This window comes from Lepidochelys olivacea, assembly GCF_965140295.1.
Source record: "Lepidochelys olivacea isolate rLepOli2 genome assembly, chromosome: 14".
Taxonomy (NCBI): Eukaryota; Metazoa; Chordata; order Testudines; family Cheloniidae; genus Lepidochelys; species Lepidochelys olivacea.
In genome coordinates this window covers 4682923-4704629 of record NC_140424.1, presented here as the reverse complement: position 1 = coordinate 4704629, position 21707 = coordinate 4682923, and the positions used below count along the sequence as shown (strand labels likewise).

Genomic DNA, 21707 nt, shown 5'->3' with positions numbered 1-21707 from the left:
AAATCAAATTTCTGACCTAATGCATGGCTGCTGCAGGATAGGAAAAAAGCAACCGAGCGCTGTATAGAATTGCCATGTTGTCGCTGTCGGGAGACTCGGCTGCAGACTAATTTGGTGCAGCTTCCTGTTTTTCTATAGCCAACTCTGAAGAGAAACAGCGGAGAAGCTAATATGAGCTTCTCAAGGCATTGACTTGCTGCTGTTGTGTTTTTCAACTGACAGACCCAATTCAACAGAGGCCTGACTATGCTTCCAGCATCAGCCACAGCCAAGGGACATGGTTAATGTCAAACGTGACGCACTTTGTTTACTGTGAGGTTGCAGTTACACAATGTACCGCTTGGTATTTCCAACTGAAGTCCTGGCCATGGCCTTTTTTCATTGTTTTTTGGGCAAGTGTTTGGCTTTTCAGGCCTTCGTGGACCTTGGTTAATCAGCCATAGTTCGTGTAACTCCCTAAGGGCTGCAACGGAACATCACTTTAATCTCTTCAGGCTTAGGAGAATCACAATCTACTAAGACATGAACCTGATGTCTGAAAACTAATTGCATCCCTAGCCTTTAAATACGATGATGACATTTCTTAATTAACTCCTCCAGGCCTCTGCCAATTTAGACTAAAAGAAGCGAAGAGGTAGATTCCACCCCCTTTCCCCTCCCCAGTGCAAGGATACTAGCACTTATTAAGCCATTTAATTAGTCATGATGCAGTTTGGGTGGTAGGGCTCATTTCACTGTAACTTGCATCTCAAACATCAGCATCAGTTGAAGTAAATGGAGTCGTACGGGGTAAGACAGAGAGGAGAACTGAGTCTTCTGTGTATTAATAACCCTTCACTGTGCATTCAGTTTGCCCAATTGCTCCCCATTATTGCAAATGCACACCTTGCAAAGTGCTATTGGAAACACCAGGTGGGCAGAATTCCATACACACAGCACAGCTGTAGACAGGACTGTCCTATTGTGAAAAGGTCATATAATGTGACTGATTTAATCTAGTGCATTGTTTGCTAAGGGAGCAATATTATACAGGCGAGGAAGGCCCTGATTAACTGGTCTGGCCAAGGTACACTTGGCACAGGGTTGAGGGCGGTAAAGTTGTACCACTTTCATGTGTCTCCAATTCTGGGGCCAGCCAGGGGTCAATCTAGTCTGCAGTATAACTTAGAGTAGCCTCAGGACTTCCTATATCCTACACCCAGCTGCCTATAGCCCCAGTGGGCCATTCTTGCAGCCAAAGCACAGCAGAACTGTAGCCATGCCTCCTTTTCTCCAGCCCCACACTAGCAGTTGTAAATGTAACTCAAGAGCTTCCTCCTGCAGGACCTGACTTTGTTTCTCCAGGGGAGGGGCAGAGAAGCATCGTGAAGGGGACATAGCTCTTAGCTGGATGTTCTGCGTCTCAGATAGAAGGGGCCTGAAACATCCCAAACATCTCTTTGAAACTGACGGGGGACTATTCCCCATCTACTTATCGCAGTTTTACATACAAGAGCCCATAGGTCTTACCTTGTGTAATACTTTCGGAAAAGTCCTGAAAAGATTGAACTCTGGCCTATTCTTCAGCAAAGCGCTAAGCTGAAATGCAGGAAGAAGGGAAGTGTTTAGTTATGCAGAATACTGAGTATCCCCTGCCCCACATTGCCCAAGGAGGGACAGCAAAGCCCCTCTATCCCACCAGGGATTTCCTTTTGGTGGAGCGAATTCCACAATTCGCACAGATCCTCCAGCTTCGTGGCCCCTTTCCACAGGCTTCTTTTCACTTTCTGCATCAACAGTGACAACGCTAAAATTACACTGCATTGCCCATTTCATGGGAAGATCTCAGAGTGTTTTACAGATGGGGAACCTGAGACACAGAATGGGAGCTAGAACCCAAGTCTCCTAACTTGCAGGTGTGTGCTCAGACTAGAACGTGCTACATCATCTGTTCAAGAGATGGTTAAGAGGAGGTTTGATCATGGTCTATAAGTTCGTATGCGAGGAGAAGAGTTCCCATAGCAGAGGGTTCTTTAATCTAGCGAACAAAGGCATAATGAGCCCCAGTGGTTGGAAGCTGAGCCTAGACCAATTTGGACTAAAATATGGAACATATTTTTAACTCTGAGGGTAATTAACCACTGGAACAAGTTAAGGAGAGGTGTAGTGGATTCTCCACCATCTCAATCTTTAAATCAAGACTTGGTGTCTTTCTACAAGATCCGCTCTAGTGAAGCCAGAAGTTACAGACTTGAAGCAGGAATCACTGGATGAAATCCCCTGGCCTGTGTTATGCAGGAGGTCAGACTCAGGGAGCATAATGTCTCCTTCTCTCCTTAAAATCTCTGAAGCTGTGAAAGGCCTCCTTTAAAACATGCTTCCTCTGGGAAGCTTGCCTGAGATGCCTTGTCCAAAATCTCTGTACACCCTCCCATCATTCAATGCATTAGTCTGTGTGAACAACCGTGTAAGTAGCTTCTAGCAGGGGCCTTGTCTTCTGTAACAAGCATGTGGTCGGTACTTAATCAATGATAGGGGGTAAGGCCATGCATACGATGGAGACCCCTGCCAGACTGTCTGCTCCCTGCACCGGGCATAGCCGCGTACAGCAGATGCGCTTACGCCTAGCATGTCTGTGTGGGAGGAGCTGAAAAACCACGTTACTGCCCCATGTTAGCGAAGAAATGCAGGGCTGCCAGCTGGTTCTGTCACTAGACAATATCCGCAGGTTAATATTATATGGCACTGCCGCAGCTTGGGACTTCAAAGGGGACAGGACCAGTGGCTAATTGGGTTTCTGTTCTCAGTGAGGGCCGAGGGAAAGCCAAATCCAAGGCTGACACAGAAAGCTTTAAACATCTGTAACAACAAGTGGGTAATTTATGACCAATCCATCGAGTCGTTTGTAATCTGAATGCAGGCTTTTACCTCAAGATGCCTACCTTTCTCCCACAGGTGCATGGATTTGTTTTGCAAAATAAAGGAATGCAGACGTTTTCAAAGTAAAATCTCCATTCCCGCTCCCCCATTACAATTATGAAGATGGTACCTGGGAGGATTTGGGTTTCAGAAAGGGAGCGCCAATCTCTTCCTGCTCTGCGATGGAAATTGGACATTTAACAGCAGGCGTGATTATTATTTTATATATATATATATATATATATATATTTGTGGTGGGGATGGAACGCTCTGCAGCTCAGTTGAGGAACTCCAATCGGTTTCACCTTCAAATCAAACCAAGATTTGAAACTAGCAAGCAGGTGAAATATAAAATTGGTGTTGGCCACATGTTGCAAATCAGAGGCTAATTAATCCAGCCAAAGATTTGGAGTCGATGTTCAAGCATTTCCACATGACATTCAAGAAAGCAGCTAACCCTGGAAACCCTGGAAAAAAAATTAGGAACCAATTGATAGGAATTCAGATATCAGCCATTGGATTTCCCCCATCATGTCATGACATAATACAAACCAGCATATAGCAGATTTCAGTAACAACATGGGAGGGGAGAAGTAATTCTTTGTCATTTGGGCAGGAGACATCATGCTGGCAAGTCTGCCCTTCTATTAGAGGATCTCAAAACACTTAACCAACATTAAGGGCTAAATTTTGGCCTTAAACCACCTTCCTGTACTGGAGGCAGTATGGCACTGCCAAAGAATGCTACAATTAAACACTGTGGGTGCACTCCCCTCCGTCACCACTGGCTAGTAAGGATGGAGATGCGGCTAAGGCCCTACCGTCTCTTTGGGATGGGTAGTGTGTCTAGCAGCTCTAGCCAAGGGGCTACCAACACTGGATGTGTGGTCAGCCCTTGCATGCAAGAGGAGCCCCTTGCACCCACACACCCCTTGCACTTGCTGGTCATGATCTAGCCCTAGTCAGTTAAGACATGCAAGGCCTTTTTAAGGTATGTAGGAAACATCAGAAGTATTTGGTGGCTATATGGTGTGGGTAACTGTCTTGACAAAATCAATGCAAACAAATCCATAACAAAGGCAGGAACTGAACTGAGGAGTCTAGTCCCTGCAGGGGGCTGAACTAGCTGACCTCTCGAAGTCCCTTCCAGTCCTACAATTCTAACTACATTCCCTCTCCATGGGAATGTAGTTACTTACTCATTGAAGACAAAGGGATACTCATCTAACGAAGGCTTTGAAATATCTGGTCATGTGCACGTATCAATCAGCTGGTGGAAGGGGAATTTAGATAGAAAAATACTATTGTAAGCAAATTGTTCTGGCTTTAAAGAGACATAATAAGTTATTTTAGGGGTCCTAATGCTTCCTTAAAAATGCTTTAATTTAATGGGGAAATACCTCCTGGATAAACAGTTTGTAATATTAAAATGCACTGTTGCTGAGAAATAAAACAAAAATATAGCCATATGTCTCTTTAAGTGCGACATATCAACAAATCACTTGATAGTGTTCTAGCACTCCGCCTACTGGCCTTCCAGCAGCAGCTAATGAACAAGAGGAACATAGTCTATCACCAGGACCTAGCTGATTAGTCTGGTGTACGAACAAGAAAATGAAGCAAGTGATGGACAAAATTTGCACACACAAATGGGAAAGTTAGATGAACAGCTACAGATCTGAGTGTGCAAATGAGAGTGAAAGCAATATTCACCCGCACAAAAACAAGACTGTTTTGAACGTGTCTCTCTTATGTTTTCCAAACCGTGACTTTGGAGCCCCTCAAAAATTCAGCACAATCCTCTCTCTCTTTTGATAAGGCTGTTCCTTTAGCTACCAGCAGGCGTAAGCTATTATCCGCTGATGGAACTGCCGGTGGAGGGGAATATGATACTTTCTGACATGGTGCTACCTTGATTCGGCAAATAAAGCTGTGTAAACTGCATTAGCACAGCATTACCTTTTACCCCAAAGGCAAAAGATTACATTGTTTAAATACATTATGTCAACTGAATTAAAATCTTGGTTTACATGCATTTGCATGGCACATTTACATACCCATCGGGCTAAATAACACGCAGTTAAACCAAAGTAAAGCTAGAGTAACCCCAGCAGCTTTATCAAACCAACAGCATTGCTGCAGATTCGGAAAGCTAATGATGCTACTCGAGGCTTAGTCAGAGTAGAAATTGTCCCTTGCGATGTTAGACACAAGCTAAATAGAGATCAGACATTGCAAAGTCTTAGTATGCCCAGGTTGGCTCCTGCATGCACATGCACTCACTGCAAATGCTAGAGAATCACTAAGTTGAAAGGAAAGGACATGAGAAGCTTCCCCAACTTCTGCCTTTGTACACAGGCTGGTTTCAATCATATTCCTGCACTGTCTATGGTCAATGTCAACACAGACAGCCACAACAGCTTCCCAAAAGGCAGTGGTGAGGGGTGGGGTGATGCTGTGGCCAAACGCTCATACATTAGCATTCAGAAGTGGACCAGTGCGGTGGGAAGCACATGCCGCGTCCTCTCAAAGGCGCTGTTCTTGGTCATCATTTCTGCCGCCTGCCCAGAGGCATTTTTCTTCCGCAGTCTTTGGGATCTCCAAGCAGGGGGCACAAACCGACTCCCAAAGCCTGTGGCTGAAAAGCCACTGGTTCGGGCAAAGTCTGTACACTTCATTTTCCAGGCGCTACAGGATGAGGGCAGTTAGGCTGATTGCCAGGGGCACAGGATAGCGGCACGCTGCAGGGCAGCCGCATATTATTTATGACACAGGTTCTAATAATTTGCTGCACCAACTGGGGAACTCCCAGCAGTTTCCACCCGCAGCACACACCGGTTTTTCTGTGGTGACTATCTTTGCGGCCCACAAATATTTTCATCGAGCTGAATCAAACTCGGGCGTACAAACATGAGTGGCCAGATTTTCAGCTGGTAAAAATTATTTAAGACAATGGAAGGAAATCATTTTAGACAATGGGCGGTATACCAATTTACCCCGGCTGAGAAGGGGGTCTGCGAGATTATTGGTTGGAATATTTTCAAGTGTCCTGGGTTCTTTCCTATTTGAGTAGCCCTTCATTTTTACTTTCCTATAATGTGCAGCTTGACCAGAGATGGGAGGGTTGAAATGCTCCATTTTCGTTTGGCACCATTGCCACTTAAAAAAAAAAAAAAATTGAAGCTTGGTTTATGTGTTAGCCGCATGATTGTGAAAGGAACTCCAGGGATCCCTGAAGGATTCCAGCCAGTTCTCCCAGCCGCCACTGACTGTAAAGAGCAAATTGGGCTGAACCAACAAATGTTGGGGGGTTTCGTGGCGGGGGAGGACCCACAGCCCTCCAAGCAAAGTGGCTATAGAAAGTTGATGCAGTGTAAGCACATGATTCCTTAAGACTTCTCTGAGTGTCAGATGTTCAGCATTCAATGCCATTGCCTCCAATTTAAATCATTTTTAAAGAAGTGCAGAGAAAGGTGATGAAAAGGCCCTAATGCCATTCCCTGGTCTGAAAAACACAGCCCACTTGTACACTGTGGTCAATTTTTGCATTTTGGCGAGACATCTCGTGCAGGGTTGTGCTGGAACCTTTGCTTATTTTTTAAAAGTGTAAGGCACCAGTGAGCCATAAAATGAGAATATACTTTTCCTTTGAGGAAGATTCTGGAGGAGTAGCATCTTTTCAAGAAATGGGGCGTTGCCCGCCTCCTTTCAGAAAGGGGTGTTCTTTCCAAAGCTGGGTACAAACTCAAACCTTGGATCGGGAAGCCACTAGGTTTTGTGGTATGGGCCCCTTATTTCCACTTCTCTTTGAAACGGTGGTTTAGGGACTTAACACTGTTTCAAAGGGTCTATCACAGTTTGCATCCACACTATGCTGGGTTTAAACTCTGCTGTGATCAGGTGAATTGGGGCTAATTCTCACTCTAGCCTCAGGGAGCTCAGTACCATTCCATGAGGTCAGAACAAAGTTTTCAACACAGATCTCAAATGCACTGGAAGTTTGGAGCTGTAGGCCCTGGGTTTGGATTTAATGCATGTAGCTGATTGATATTATTTTTTTTTTTAATTTCTGGATTAGTACCTATGGGCCTGGGAAAGCAATCACTCCAGGATTTAAGACCCTATGTGCTAGGCCCTGTTCCCCCACATAATGAAAAGAGAGTTCCAGCGCAGAAGAGCTTACAATTACATGCCTTTTCCTCTCCCACAATCTTTAAGACAATTTTTAATTTTGCCACTCAAAGAGCAGTCTTTCTTTAATTCAAAGAGTGAATTAATATATTTCCATCACAGGGCACTGCAAAGAGGCAAACTTCAGAAGTGACTGCAAACATGAGATAGCAATGAGATCAGGAAAAAAGGTAAACATTACAATGAAACATTCAAATAGGTTTCTAAAAGGAAAAGCCAACTCTATGTGTATCATGTACAAAAAATTCTAAAAATAGCTAACATGCTGGGTTTATCTTAATAATTTCATCTGTGCTGAAAAGCTAAGTGCCCCCAATCTAATGCATCCCCATTGACTGGCTTTAGCTGATCCAAAGCCCACTGAAGTCAATGGAAATACTCCTGTTGACTAAAGTGGGGGTTGGATTGGGTCCTGAAAGAACTTTTTTTTCAGTGATGAATGGAATCCATTTTATTCCTGAGTAACCATAATGCTAGCCCTTCAGAAGTGCATTTTGCATCCTAAAGGGGATGGCTTAGAAATACGAGCTTTGGATTTCGACATACCTACCCTGGCATCTAGCCTAGCTTAAGATTTCTGGTAGAGTAGATTGAGCCCTTCAGCCTTTCCAAGAGAAATAAACTGAGTTCCATGCAGTTTACTCTATGGAGGCCTTTCAATGATACCTGTTTGCTCTGCCTAGACACTAAAGGTGCCATGGCACATTGTACAAGTAAACAATGCATAGATCAGCAAATGAGCCTCTCCAAAAGTTTAGCAGTCTCCTTCGGTTTTCGTTGTGGTTCCTCTCTAATTACCACATCTGCTTCTGCATTGCATTATTCTCTATTATGCTCCCTGTAGGTCCCACCCTATTCCATTAAAATCAATGGCAACACTCACACAGACTTTGTGACTTTTCCCTCATTGTGCAGCTTGGGCTCAAGCCTGCGAAGTGCTGGGAGCCCTCAATTCCCAGAGAAGGCAGTACAAGTTGAAGCATTGGCACTCCACAGGGTCAAGCTCATTGACTGTAAGAACCGGAGTTTCCAAAATACACAGCAGTGACCTAATGCTGCTCCCATGGGTATAAATGACTGTACAAAGGCCGGGCAATGGGAGCTTCTTATTGACTTCAGAGTGAGCAGAGTTAAGGCAACACTGAGCACTTCTTTGAAAATCCCATCCTGAACCTCCCAGGGCCAGATTCTCTATTGCTCTACACCAATGCCAAATTGGCATAAAATGCTACCCATTCGGAACGGTGCACTCACTTTTCATTGGTATAACTGACTGTGCAAGGTACAGACCAATGGAAACTTTGGTGGCTACCTGGTTCAATTATTTGTTTGGCAAAGCTCACCAGCGTCAGAGTGCACGGCACAATCCTGATGCTACAAAATATACGTCCTCTCGCAAATAAGAACATCCCTTAATATAGGCTGTTTGACTGCTAGTGCTAGTGTCACTTTGAAAACAGTAGGGCACAGCTATCTAGGTACAACCGCAAAAGCAGACTCCAAATATTTGTGAATTTTTGGGTCACTATTGAAAAGCTCTGCAGGTTATGTAAAAAAAAAAATCCTCATTTCTTTGGATTGCTCTAGGTTCCTGCGGCCACTGCATTAGCCTTAATAACCTAAAACAAGAGTGGATTGCCTCTTTTAATTCAGTATTTCCTTGCACTAATTAATTGATTGATGGATTTTAAGGCCAGAAAGGTCAGCTATGATCATCTATAGTCTGACCTTCTGCGTAACATAAGCCACAGAATTTTCATCAAGCCCTTAATTTCTGGTTGAGCTACAGCAGGTCTTTTTTAGAACAACATCTCAACGAGTGTCTCTTTTTATCTTTAAAAAAAAGTAGATGAACACATAAAAAGCATCCTTTTGTGATGCTGAACTTCTAGATTTACTCTCTGGAGAGCGTGTGTGCATGCTTGTATTGTAAGATAAGTTTAACAATGGTGTGATTTCAATTTTTCTTCCTGCTTATGCAGAGTTACTAATATCCTGATTGGAACCAGATTTGTGTGAATTAGAAGTCGAAATTGGAGCAGTAACTGCTGTGCAGAGGATGTAAAGGGAATAAAATGAATGGGGTATTAACCTTCAACCACTGAATATTAATCAGTGTTTCACAAAAAAGAAAATACAGAGCCTGCCACACTAAATATTTTTAGCACTTATTGACAGACTTGATTTCCTCTCTCCATGGACCAAAAAAAGGGACATAGAAGATTTTCAGGGGGAGAAAAAATATTATACATTTTTAAATACTGTACGATGTTTGTGAATTATTCAGTACAGAACCCCCTGTAACAAACAAAACACCTTATCCCAAAAGAGATCTGTTCAAAGGATCATTTCTCCAAGCCTCAAGCTAAACAGTAATCTAGACTGGAATATGGTGAAGCCCTCGGAAATGAATGCACGATAAAGAAATAAACTTCCTTTAAAAATAAACTTCCCGTGTGCCGAAAGGTAAAATGCAACTGAAAATGAGCCTAATAAAAGAATTGGCATGTTAAATGAAGACATTTTCTGTGCACCAAGCTAAAGTCTGTTTCATAACATAGCAGCATCTTCTGAAAACAAAGTCCTGTTAAAAGATTTGCTGGAGTAATGAAATCTGGCTTTTCATACACTGATAACTTACATCTAGCAACACCCCCATTAGGTAGGTGTTGGCTATTATTATTCACCACAGATGGGGCAAATGAGAAACAGAGGGCCTGATATTTAAAGGTATTTAGGCACTTAAAGATTAACATGGGCACCTTCATATGTGCCTAAATCCCAATGATTTCAATAGAATCAGGCAGTTAGGTGCTCTTGAAAATTCCAGTAGGCATCCATCTCCTTCTTTAGAGACCAACATACCTTTAAAAATCTGGCCCAGAGACCCTAAAAGTATCCTCTATATATTAACTTCTGGATGCTGACTGAAAATACATAGGGCTTGATTTCCAGAAGTGCTGAACGATGTTAGAGGCCATTTTTTATCACTTAGGTCTTAGTGAATTGGCAAAAGTCACATATAGCGAAAAATGGCAGAACTATAAATAGGACTCGGGAATTCTTGTTCCGTATTTTAACTACTCAGCAGTACTCCCCATTTCCTACCACTGATAAGTAGGGATAGCTAGGATGAACATGTTATTGGCTTAAATTTGGGATGGCTGTGTTACTTAGAGGTTAAGGCCAGGTCTCAAGAAAGGTGAGTATCTATGAATGACTCTCTATCTATCTAAAGATAGATTTTTGCTAAATTAATTAAATAAAATCTCATAGTCAGGATAGTTCAAAGAAACTGCAACTCCACATTGTCAGGAACTTATTTCAGGGTTCTCACATTGTTTATGAAATCTATTTGCTAAAACAAACACACACACACACACACAACTAAGGCAGCTTTGACAGCAACCTAACCCATACTATGTATATTGTTGTATTTTTATTTTAAATGCCTGCTTTGTTAGACCCTTGTGAGAACTGTTGTCTACACAGGGAAACTGAAAGAGGCTGCAGACACTTCTGAGGTGATATCACAGTTTAGCAGCATGCCAATGGTGTTAGTGCTCTGATGCTGCTAGAATGTCTCATGTCTGACACATTTCAACAACCCTCCGCCCTTCTTTAGCACCTTACTCAGGGCATCAAAGGGATAAGATCCTGAATGGGCTGGTGAGCATCTTCAACCCCCATCGACTTCATTTGGAAGTGTGGGTGCTCAGCCCCTCACCAGAGGCACCCTGTTCCTTGTAGAATTGGGCCCAGAGTGATTTACAAATATTGATCAGTGTTTGCAATCCTCTGTGAAGTGGACAGAGGCTATTATGTCCATTTTACAGATGGTTGAACTGAGGCACAGAGTTTAAGTGACTTGCTGTAGTTCACACAAGTCCATGGCATAGCAGGGAAGAGAATCCATGAGACCTGACTTCCAGCCTTGTGTTCTAACTATTAAATCACTCTGCTTTCCATAAATCACTGGCTCCTGGTTACCTGAACATGCACATCAAGGAAAGAATAGATTTCTCATGACTTTGTGATGGCAATGAAAGAGCCTGCTGCCCACTATGCAGTACAATATTCATACAGCATAATCATCTCTTGAATTTTTTTTTGTCAGAAAAACAATGAGGTCTAGCAATTGCACTGTCCGTACCTTGAATGAGGACTCAAATTTCACCGGGGATTAGGAAAACTATCTATCTCAACATTTTCAATGAAAAACACATCCTGTTAGTAAAAAAAAAAAAAAAAAAAAAAAGTTGTTCCAATTACTTTCATCCCATCGTTTTCACACAAACAATGTTTAAAATGACACACGCACAAATGGAAAACTACAGAGGTTTCTCTTTTGCCTATTCTCCCCCACAAAATTTGGCACAGCAAGACTCCGACACTCCAAACTATAAAGCCAGATGGCCTTTGAAATCCCTTTTCAGCAGAGACAACGATGCCCCTCTCTCGCAGACTCTGCTGCCCCTCTCCTTAATGCATCTTTGAAAGACAGAATTAATTTGTTTTCATTAACTCCTTATCAAGTTACCTGGATTTGAGTCCATGCTCAAAATGTATTTAAAAAAAAACAGCGGTAGGTTTTCAGGAAATAGCAAGTTCTTTTTCACTAAGATAGAAATCATTTGGCAAGCAACAGTGAAATACCTCTGGTTTCCAGTAGAAGAGGGGAGAAGGAAGTTTTAAAAGAAAAATCAAACCTTACATTTGAAAACTCCTCTGTTTGAAGCCGATTTTTTCAAGTACTATCAGGGTTTGTCCTCAAGAAGGTAGATGATATCCTGGCTGTGTGTTTATGAAATGAAGTGATTAAGATAAAGTCCCACACATAATAATGACGGATGTTTAGATAGCATCCTGTAGCCAGAGGTCCTAGGCACTGGTTCAGCAAGCACTGAAATGCATGCTTAACTTTGACTTCTGTGGGACTTAAGCATGTGTATAAGTGCTTTGCTGAACAAGGATAGATTTAAGCACATGCTTAAAGTTATGCATGTGCTTAAGTATTTTTCTGAATAAAAGTCCTCAACAAACTGATTCAGATCCATATTTTTTGTATGTAGTTTCATACTGCAGCCTAAAACTGCAGGTTAATGCAGCATAAAACTAAAGCAAAGTGGTCATGAATCAGGGCCACTGTACGTGGGGATCAGTTTGACTTATTTCTGTAATGCAGCCACTTCATGGCCAGATGGTAGCTGCTTTTACACTACAGAGCAAGGAACACCCTTTTCCTAGTTTATTGCTACTTACCAAGCTACTCAGAACCGGTGTCACTGGAGTGCTGACGAGAGACCAAGGGGATAGCTATGGCCTTTGGGAATTTGTACACACATGGGCCAATCTGGATTTTCTGGCCTTATACAAATTGAAATGGCAATGTTCTGCTCCTTTATTCCATGCTTTCAGGAGATTGTCATTCACTTGGTTTTTTTACTCCGAAGCAGGACTGCATTCTAATTAGTTTGCATTTAGAGGCTACATAATGGTAACGTGATCCTTACTCTAATATTTATCATCTGTTTCCCATCTTCAAAGCAGCACAATCCTCTTAACTCCTGGTGCACAGGCGCGGTTTTTAGACTTGCTGCTTTGCTGAGTGCAGTATTGAAAAAGGAGGAGGCAAAGGTGACAGTCTCGCTTGGGGAGGGTGTCACCCTATTTCTGATACACCTACCTGGGAAGATGCAGGCTACTACCTCGGAGATAGTAGCCTCCATCTTCCCAGGTACGTGTATCAGATAGGTTCCCATGTATCACACAATGGCTGAGTTCATTTACGGCATACTGAGTGACAATCCCTGCTCGTGATGTTTGTCCCCTTCTGTGCAACTCCAGTGGTTTCTCAGAGCTTAGTTGCACTGACAGTGATGCAAGAGATGTCTATTGGGTTGAACATTTGCTTGACTCTGGACCAATAGTAGTTTGTTTAGGGACGGCGCAAGGAAAGGGCTGCTAATACTGTCTGTTGTAGGTGGTTTCAGTTAATGTCATGTGGTGTTTAGTCTAGATTAATGCACCACATGCTAAGGTGATGGGCTCACCAGTGCATAAATGAATGCATTAAAACACCCATCTGGTGTTTTCAAAAGTTCTCACCGGTGCTAACTCTGCTTCCGTTAAAGACAACGGTAAAATTCCCAGAGCATTTCTGAAAACCCCACCCTAAATGGCTTAGATTTCTTTAAATCATAATAAACCCTGTGCCTGAGTAACAGCCTGCAGCAGTGAGTACCACTGGTTCTATTCCATTCTGTTTGTTTACCTAGCCCCTTTGATCCAAAGGTTAATGGTAGGCCACTATAAAAAGCTTTTCTTCTTACCCATTTTAAATCCATTGCTTTTGATTTCCACCATGTGCTGCTAACTCTGGAATGTCCCAGAGAATATTTCTCTCAGCAGAGCAGGGGGAGTCATCCTGAGTCGTTCCTCTAGCGTTGGCCTCCAAAGAGGAGGGGAGGAGGAACCTCCTTTGAAGTCTTCCCTGTGATTCATTTCCAGGCCCTTCCTGTCCCTTCCCACAAGCTGACCTGACCTCCACTCCTTTCTACCTCTGTGTCAGATGCAGGGAAGACCAAGTGACCTTCCAAAATCCTGAGTCAGGGAGTAAATCTCTCCCCCTCAGCTGACTGTCCTGGAGAGACAGGACCCAATTCTCCTTTTACTCCTGGTGGATATACACCAGTGCAATTCTGTTGACTTAAGTGTAGTTCTTCCTGATTTACACCAGAAAAGATGACGTAAGTAAGAGGAAGATCAGACTCTTAGTAAATATCTTTTTTCCCCTATGAATTGTTTTTACTCCGACCTAGAGACCTTATATACTCTATTCCAGTCTTTTAAAATAAATGTCCTCGATAGAGCCCTCCTTAGATGCTGAACAAGATGTGAGCTGAACAGGAAAATCACCCTGAAGTCTGTAGTAAATACCATCTGCTCAAACCACTGTGCTAGGCTCGGATATAAAGGGGTAGCAAGATGTCCCACTTCATCCTTTCAAATAACCTCTCTCGAAAGGGTTTATTAGGATCTCTTTCATCAGTAATGTCAGGAAGTTTTGTCAGGAGCGGATGATTATAGTAGTAAAATGCACTCCAAACACAACGAAAGGCTTATTTGTTGGAACACCGGCGTCTCGATGCAGAATCTGCTACCTTGCTTTGATAACAGAAGAGTGCCAGCTAGATTTTTAAAAAAAAATTCTCTCTTTCTTTTCAAACATAACACGTTGCTTTTTTTACTCATTGTTCTGTAAACACAGTTCAGCATTTTACAAAAGCAAAACAAAAATCCCTAGGTGTGCGATGATTAAAGTTTTCTAGGTCTGGACGTTTTAAAATCGGAAACATATGTTTAAAATAAATTGTGCTGGCTGAGGGCCACTGCTCTTTACATCCAAAGGGCTTCTGCATTACAAGGCTCTGCAGTTAGCATGAAGAGAAGAGAGCGTAAGCGTCAAGAGGTCCTCCTGTCATTCTGATACTGCCAATGCAATTCCACACTGTGCTCCTAATAGCATGCATTGCCATATACTCTGTGCTGGCTCTAGTCCCTAACGTTAATGTTATAACCCAGCGGTTCTCAAACAGGGGTCCACAAGCGTACTCCAGGGGGTCTGCAAGTCATGTCCAGGGCTGCCGGCCCTGCTGATTCACTCCTCCCCCTCCCTCCCAGGGCCTTCTGCACACCACTGAACAGCTGTTCCGTGGTGTGCAGGAAGCACTGGGAGAGAAGAGGAGGAGCAAGGACAGGTGGAGGAGGTGGAAAGAGGTGAGGAAGAGGAGGGTCAGGGATGGAGCGGGGAAGGGAAAAGGTGAGGCAGGGGTGGGGCCTTGGGGAAGGGGTGGAGGGGGGGCAGCTTCTGGGGCTGAGCAGGAAGTTAAGCACCCCCAGGGAAAATTAGAAGCTGGCTTGGGGGGGTCCAAAATCAAATCAAAATTAAATCAAAATGGGGTCCTTGGGTTGCTAAAGTTTGAGAACAGCTGTCATAACCATTTCTTTAACAGTCTGGGTGATTTTCTTTGTATTCACTGTTCATCCATCTCCTAAACTGGGGGTGGAATACACCCCCATCCACATCCCCAGCAAAGTTAAACAATGCAAGATCCTCTCTACCACTTAGGGCCCAATCCAGCTCCTGCTGACATCTATAGCCAAACTCAGACCTACAGCGATTTACCAGCTGAGGATCTGGCCAAGCCTATTGACTTCCAAGAGCGCTAGATCAGGGCCCAGAAGTGGGGCCTACGCAGGCGAGGAGCAAGGGTCCATTTAATCTTCAGAGCACGGACGCTCATTAAAAATTCCAGCCAGGGCATGTCTATATTGCACAGTGATTTCCACATCCCAAAGGGGCAGCGGGCTGCGTATCCTAGCTGGGGCACACATTGCCTTAGTCTTTTGCACAGCCTCCTTGGTCTGAACACGCAGGAACGTGAGTGGCGATTCCCACCCCCCAGAGCAGGTGGATGTCCCAGCTCCTGACCCCGACTCTGCTCCGAACGATCACCTCTCTGTTCCTTTTTCCTCCCGTCACCTCTCCCACCCAACACACACCTGGGAGTTTGGCACTTGACTCTGAAGCCGCCATTATAAGTCACAGGTGACTGAGAGATCAGAGATCAGATTAGATGGGCCACTGCTCTGCTGAACTGGGGTGATTCAGCTGTGGCTGTACAACATGGGGTGGCAAAAAGCAGAAGCAGCATTTACTTTGGGAAGGAAATGAATGTGATTTGTTACTTTCAATTAGACACATTTCCTCTTTCTTTTGACACATGATGTGTCCTCTCTGGCTTCTCAGAAAATTAGTAGAAAGACATTTTTGACCCCTTACATCTCCTCACTCTGCAAGAAATGTGACCTAATTAGAGATACTTGTTTGACCTGTATCATCTAATGATATTTTTCCTCTCACTTGCCTTCCCTCTATCTGCAGGACATGAAGGCCAAGATTCCCAAAAGTATCTAAGTGACTTAAGGGCACAAGTTCTATTAACTTTCACTGTGATTTATGCTCCTACGTCATGCAGGCACTTTGGAAAAGCTCACCTGCAGTGCATCTACAAGGGTTAGTTGAACTAAATGGCTGTTTTCCTGATTTCTCCTTGATATGTTTTGTTTTCTTCCCTGTTGGGTCAATGCGTTCAAGACCAAGAGGCAGCAAGAACCTGTCTGCAGAAGGGATTGTTTTGCTGCAAACGTTTGTTTTAAAGCTTTGCAATGACCATAGATATTGCACTTCACTAGAAACGCCCTTCTAGGGCCTGATCCAAAAGCCTGTTGAAGTCAATAGAAAGACTCTCATTAACTCCAATTGCCTTTGGATCAGCTCCCAAATATCCAATTCCACAGCACATTAGCCTCTCTGATGATGAGCCATTCAGGGAAACAGAAAGGCAGAACATTTAAAACTAATAAAAGATGCCCCACTTCATCACAAAAGGAAAAACATTTAAAAAAAAACACAACAAACAAATTAGGCTGTGGAACTCATTGCCACAAGCTATGAGATCTTTAGCTCAGACCTTAGCAGGATTTATAGGAACAAAAAGAACATCCAGAATTATGAAAATAAGCACTTTTAAAAGGTGAGACTTTTGAACAGAATATAAGGCCTCTTACTCCAGAGCACAAGCCAACCTCTAGCCAATATGAGTAAGAAAGAAACTTTCTCTGTGGGAGGATATTTCACACAGGATAAAAATCAGAGACTGGATGCTGGACTAGATATAGAATAGAGCAGTTTTCCTCTGCTAGTGTTTCTGTGACTACCAGATAGTGTCCTAAAGAAGTTATCATGCAATTTATTTTCTTCTCCACTCCCTGTTTTTCTTCTGGTGTTTTAGTTGTATTGTCGTTATCAGCAAAAGAATCATCTAGGTCAGGAATATGAATTTATGGACCTAACTGGTGGGGAGAAAATCCTGAAATAATTACATTGCAAGGCTGCTTAGAAGCTGCTTTACACTGAATAATATTCTTCCTCCTACATAAATTTACAGGATTTTTAACTCTTCCCTTTTTATAGGTGGGTTTCTGAAATCTATTTTATTAGGGGAAAAAGATTTGAGTGTGTTAGGCAAAGTGCCAGTAGCCATGGCAACCTAGGATTTTTCCATCTTCATTACAAGCTCAAGTAAAACCTTCATATAAAATCTAAATGAAAGGGTACATTATAAGTCAATTTTCAAATGTTTGCCTGGAAGTAAAAATTTGGACTGCATCCTTTTTTTCCTGCAGAACATTCTGGTTCTACACAGAACACATTTTTAAAGTGAGATTTTTGTTTTATTTATTTTTGCCTTCACGTTTTATTCAGTTTTCTCATGCAGAGTGTGTTGTCTAGTTGTTAGACCAAGGTAACTGGACTCCTGGACTCTAGTCACAGCTCTGACCCGCTGTCTGACTTGGGCAAGCTATTTAATCTCTACACATCTTTGTTCACTTATCTGTACAATAATGATGACAATAAGTTATATATCTCACAGGGGTGTTGCAATGATCAACTAATTAGCAAAGTACTTTGAGATCTTCCAGTTAAAGGAGTTATAAGTGTGCTAAGAGCCGCTGGTCTCTTGATTATATTTTCTCCTTAGTCTAAAAATCATACCAAAAGGCGAAGGAAATGTGTGGGTTAGAGAACAGTGTGAAGTGTCTGTTTTCTTTTCAAATAATTGATTATCTGAGAGCCTGAAGAGGAAAAACAAGGCTGTTTGTTTGGTTAAGAAACTCATGCAATGTTCCCCTAGTACAGAGTCATCACACATACAAATGTTTAGGTGCCTTAAATGGATTCATTCCAACATTGTTTCATCTGAAAGTGCTTCCGGCCAAGAGAGGAGACAAATCTGTAGCAGCCTTCATTTCCAGCCACATGGGCTGGACAACAGGGATCATTTCAAGGAGCCCCTGCTCAGCCATCCATCTCTGGGATATGCTGCTCAGTAGCTCCCAGGAGTTTGAACCAGGATGCGGCATCTCACCTCAGATCTCTGGCTGACCCTCCCTGCCCGTTCAAGGCATTCAGAACCACGGGTTTAGGGCTGTGTTTTATCCTCTAATGCAGCTTCCCCAGGGAAAGGCACAGAGTCTCTGTACTCTCAGTGCTCCCAAATGAAATCACGACCAAGCTCAGGGCTGCAGATCCAAACACACATAGACATAAAGTCTCAGACAAACCTCAAGGCAGGAACCTTGCCCGTAAAGCACTCTGTATTTATAGTTTCTGAAGCCCCATGGGTGTGCAAACACGGAGGATGAAACGTGCGAATGGGACTTTCTAACTTGTGCGCATAAATCCTGTTTGCACATACAAAACGGTGGGCTGATTTTCCAAACATAGCCCTTCATCTGGAAACAGATCGGCTCCATCCCATTAGTTAGAGCATAACAGATAACGCAATGATATACTGGTATGCCAGATTGGAACCTCACAGCAATGGTGCGAGCACCTAGAGGCACTGTGGGCCAGAAACAGGCAATTCCTCCTGGAGTTCCCTGGGAATTGTTGTCAGGCAGGGACTGGGCACAATCTGGCCTTTATGCTTTTCTTTGCAGTAAATTTCATCCTTCCTGGTGTTCATGGAAAATATTTTCCAGCTCCGCCATTAGGATGAAAGGAAACCCCACTCCTGTTGTATCTGATTTCCCTTCTGCCCTGTTACGGTTAAAGCTACAACCTGCTGCCTTCTAATATTGTACATTTCGGGGGGGAGACGGATTAAAAATGGCAGGGGGTTCTTTCTTTTTTTTGATACATCCTTCCTTCCGCCCCTCGCAATCAATTAGTGGGCAAAGACTTCCGAAAAGCTCTTTCCTCCCTAACCTTTCACAGACTGTAGCGATAATGACTCTGGAGAGCTCGAGCTGGGCCTTTGCGTGGGGTTTGTTACCCTCCTAGGGCAGCGTCAGGCGACCTCCATCACTTCCTCCTCTTCCTGTCCTACTCCTGCAGCTTAGATAGTCTCAGGAAAGAGGAGGGGGCTGCTGGAGGAAGGGATAATGTTCTCAAATTGGCTTGATGCCACCAGATAATGTTTCCTCTCTGGTGTCATTTCTGCAGTCAGAGGTAAGAGTATGGCTGTAGAGATTATATAGGCGCACTCTTTTCCCCGTTAATAAATAATAATTATGCATATCTGGAGTCAAGGTGGGGGGGAGAGCTCGCTGTTTTTAATTTACATTCTCTTTGTCTCTTAAACCACTTCTTGGAACCCAACCTCCTTACTGCTGCAGCTCCATCCCGCCCCCCAAAACACACAGCTTATAATTATGGGGTTACTTATTTTGCCAGCATTCCATGATTTTCCTTTATGCCCCTCAGCCTTCTCAGAGAGATAGATTTAGGTCTGTATGAATAGGCGTGGGATCCCATTGTACACTGTTGCTTGGCACCTGGTCCCTGTTTCGCAGCCAGTTTGTTTGTGACAGCTGTATCATGGGTAGGTGATGCTTCAGTCTAAAGTGTTTCTGTTTTGTGGTGCGTGCCTCTTGGGTGTGTGCATGAGAGAGAGAAAGGATCCGGTTCTGGGAAGGATTTCTAATACTTCTTAGAAGCAGGCACGGCACGGGCAGGATTTGTGCTGCACAATGCTGCCAATCGACCCCAATCCTGGCGGGCATCATCTCCTGCTCCTCCAGCCCTGGGACGCCCACAAAGCTCTGCTCAAGCACCTCAACCACTTCCCACTCTCCCAGTCCTATGGCTGACACACACACACCTCTGCCAAAGCACCTAAGCCTGGATCTGCAATGACCCCTGCTATTCCAGGTCTGGAGTCGCTCCTGCACAAACCTTGTCACGGGTGCCATTCCAGTGGTTTACTGACGCAGACCAGTGTCTACTAGGAAGTGACCTCCACGCTCATTTTCACTTGTGACCTCCTCAGGAAGTACTGATGGACTCCCCATTCGCCTTCCCACTATGCCGAAGTTCTGCTATTTTAACTGCGCACACAGCTCTCCTGGCATATCTGCATCTCACATACAGATCTGTGAGAAAAGGAAGCGAACCTATAAATAGCAGTTCAAGCCATTCTGTGGCTGCTGTGCACAATTTGGCATCTCAGTTGGCAGGGATTCAATTAAACCCATTTTTTTATTTCTCTTCGTGGCGGGGTTCACACCCTGGGAGCTTTGGTTTGAGCTTTAGGTTCAGACTAAGCCCCCTCCCCCAAAAGAAATCCTTCAATGCAGAATTCAGCCTAAACTTCCACTTTTTGTCCTCTTTTCAGGAGAAAGATGGAGGGGATTCACCCCTGGGGTCATTGAAAATTCAGCCCCAGTTCAGTAGCAACCTTGACCCAGACCTTCAAAGGTATTTCAGTGCATAACTCCCATCAATGGGAGTTAATAGGGCTCCATGTATCTCGTAGGATCAGACCTATATCTCTGTCTCCATTTCTGGGTTTAGGTGTTTGGTGTGTGTCTGTCTGCTGTGTGTCCGGTCAGAGGAGATCTGGATAGGACTCAGACTTTTGATTAACTATTTGGAAACCGAGTCTTACTCCTCTCTCGCTCTATGTTTAAGCCAACTCCAGGACTTCTATTCCAATAAACCATTCCCCCTTTGGACAATGTGTCTCCTTGTTAATTTCTCTTTGGTAGCTGTGACAATGTTTCAAACACAAGAGGCAAAGTGGCCTCATCCATGAGAATACTGATTTCTGCCTTTCCCTCCTCCTTTAGAAAGCTACAAAAATTTGCAAAATTCCAAGTTTTGGTTCAGCAAAAGTCACTCACTCTGTCTTAGCTGTGTTTACGTCTCACCTTTATTTTAGGCTCATCCATCATTCTGATTCCAGAGATTTCATCTTATCAACATAATCGAGAGGCCAAAATCTCAGTCCTAGCTGGGCATTAATAAATACAAGACAAATCCATCCAGAGGCTTAATTCTGCCTAAGACAGAGATAAGGGCTGTTAGTTATTAGCTCTTCTTATTAAACCTTAACTTGGGATAGACAGTCCTTCACTAAATAGTCTAAGTTTCCAGACCCTTTTTCCTTTTCAAAAACGCATGAAATCTCATCTCTGACCACTAGAAGGAGACGGGAAAGTCAAAAGACAAGCGGAGGACACAATTCCCACTCCCCCCTTCACCTAAAATCTAATAAAGATGATTAAATTACATGTCTTTTCCTCCCATTGAAATAACCGCACACTGCTCAAATATTAGGACTCAGGAAATAAAGCACGACAACTTCCCTCATGAAACCTTAGAAGGCAGAGCAGGGGGCAAGGGCTACAGGCCTGCAAGACTGGGCTGGTCTAATTAAGAAATCACCCTGCTGAGCAGAACCTAATCTAAATAAAATAGAAAAAGGAACCTAGTTCAAACCTCTGCCTCCCTCCCTTCCTTCCCTCCTCCACCCCCCCCACCCCAGGACGTCTGCCCCAGCCCACCTCACCCCCATCCAAAACCCATCCAAGTCACAGTGCGTTTTTCTCCTCTGGAGTTTCTTGGAGGGTAAGGTTGGCTCACACAGAGCTCTGTGTGTGCTTAGGGTGGCCAATTTCCAAAGGAAAAATACACCAGCCATGTATGGCAGAAGACTGCTGTTTCTTTATTGGCGATTTTTTAAAATGCTACTTGGCCTGCTGTTTGC

General features: G+C 43.6%; 1 protein-coding gene across 4 annotated transcripts in view; it reads right to left on the bottom strand.

The window, feature by feature from the left end:
* The window catches only part of LOC311531193 (uncharacterized protein), a 270167-nt gene that overhangs the window by 134967 nt on the left and 113493 nt on the right, over positions 1-21707 (bottom strand). For 2 of the 4 annotated variants that reach the window (XM_084648371.1, XM_084648370.1), the window contains exon 3: positions 1510-1578. The exons of the other annotated variants lie outside the window; for them this stretch is intronic. In XM_084648371.1, the coding sequence (XP_084504497.1) occupies positions 1510-1578 (69 nt within the window). The remainder of the gene's footprint in view (positions 1-1509; positions 1579-21707) is intronic. 4 annotated transcript variants of the gene reach the window in all.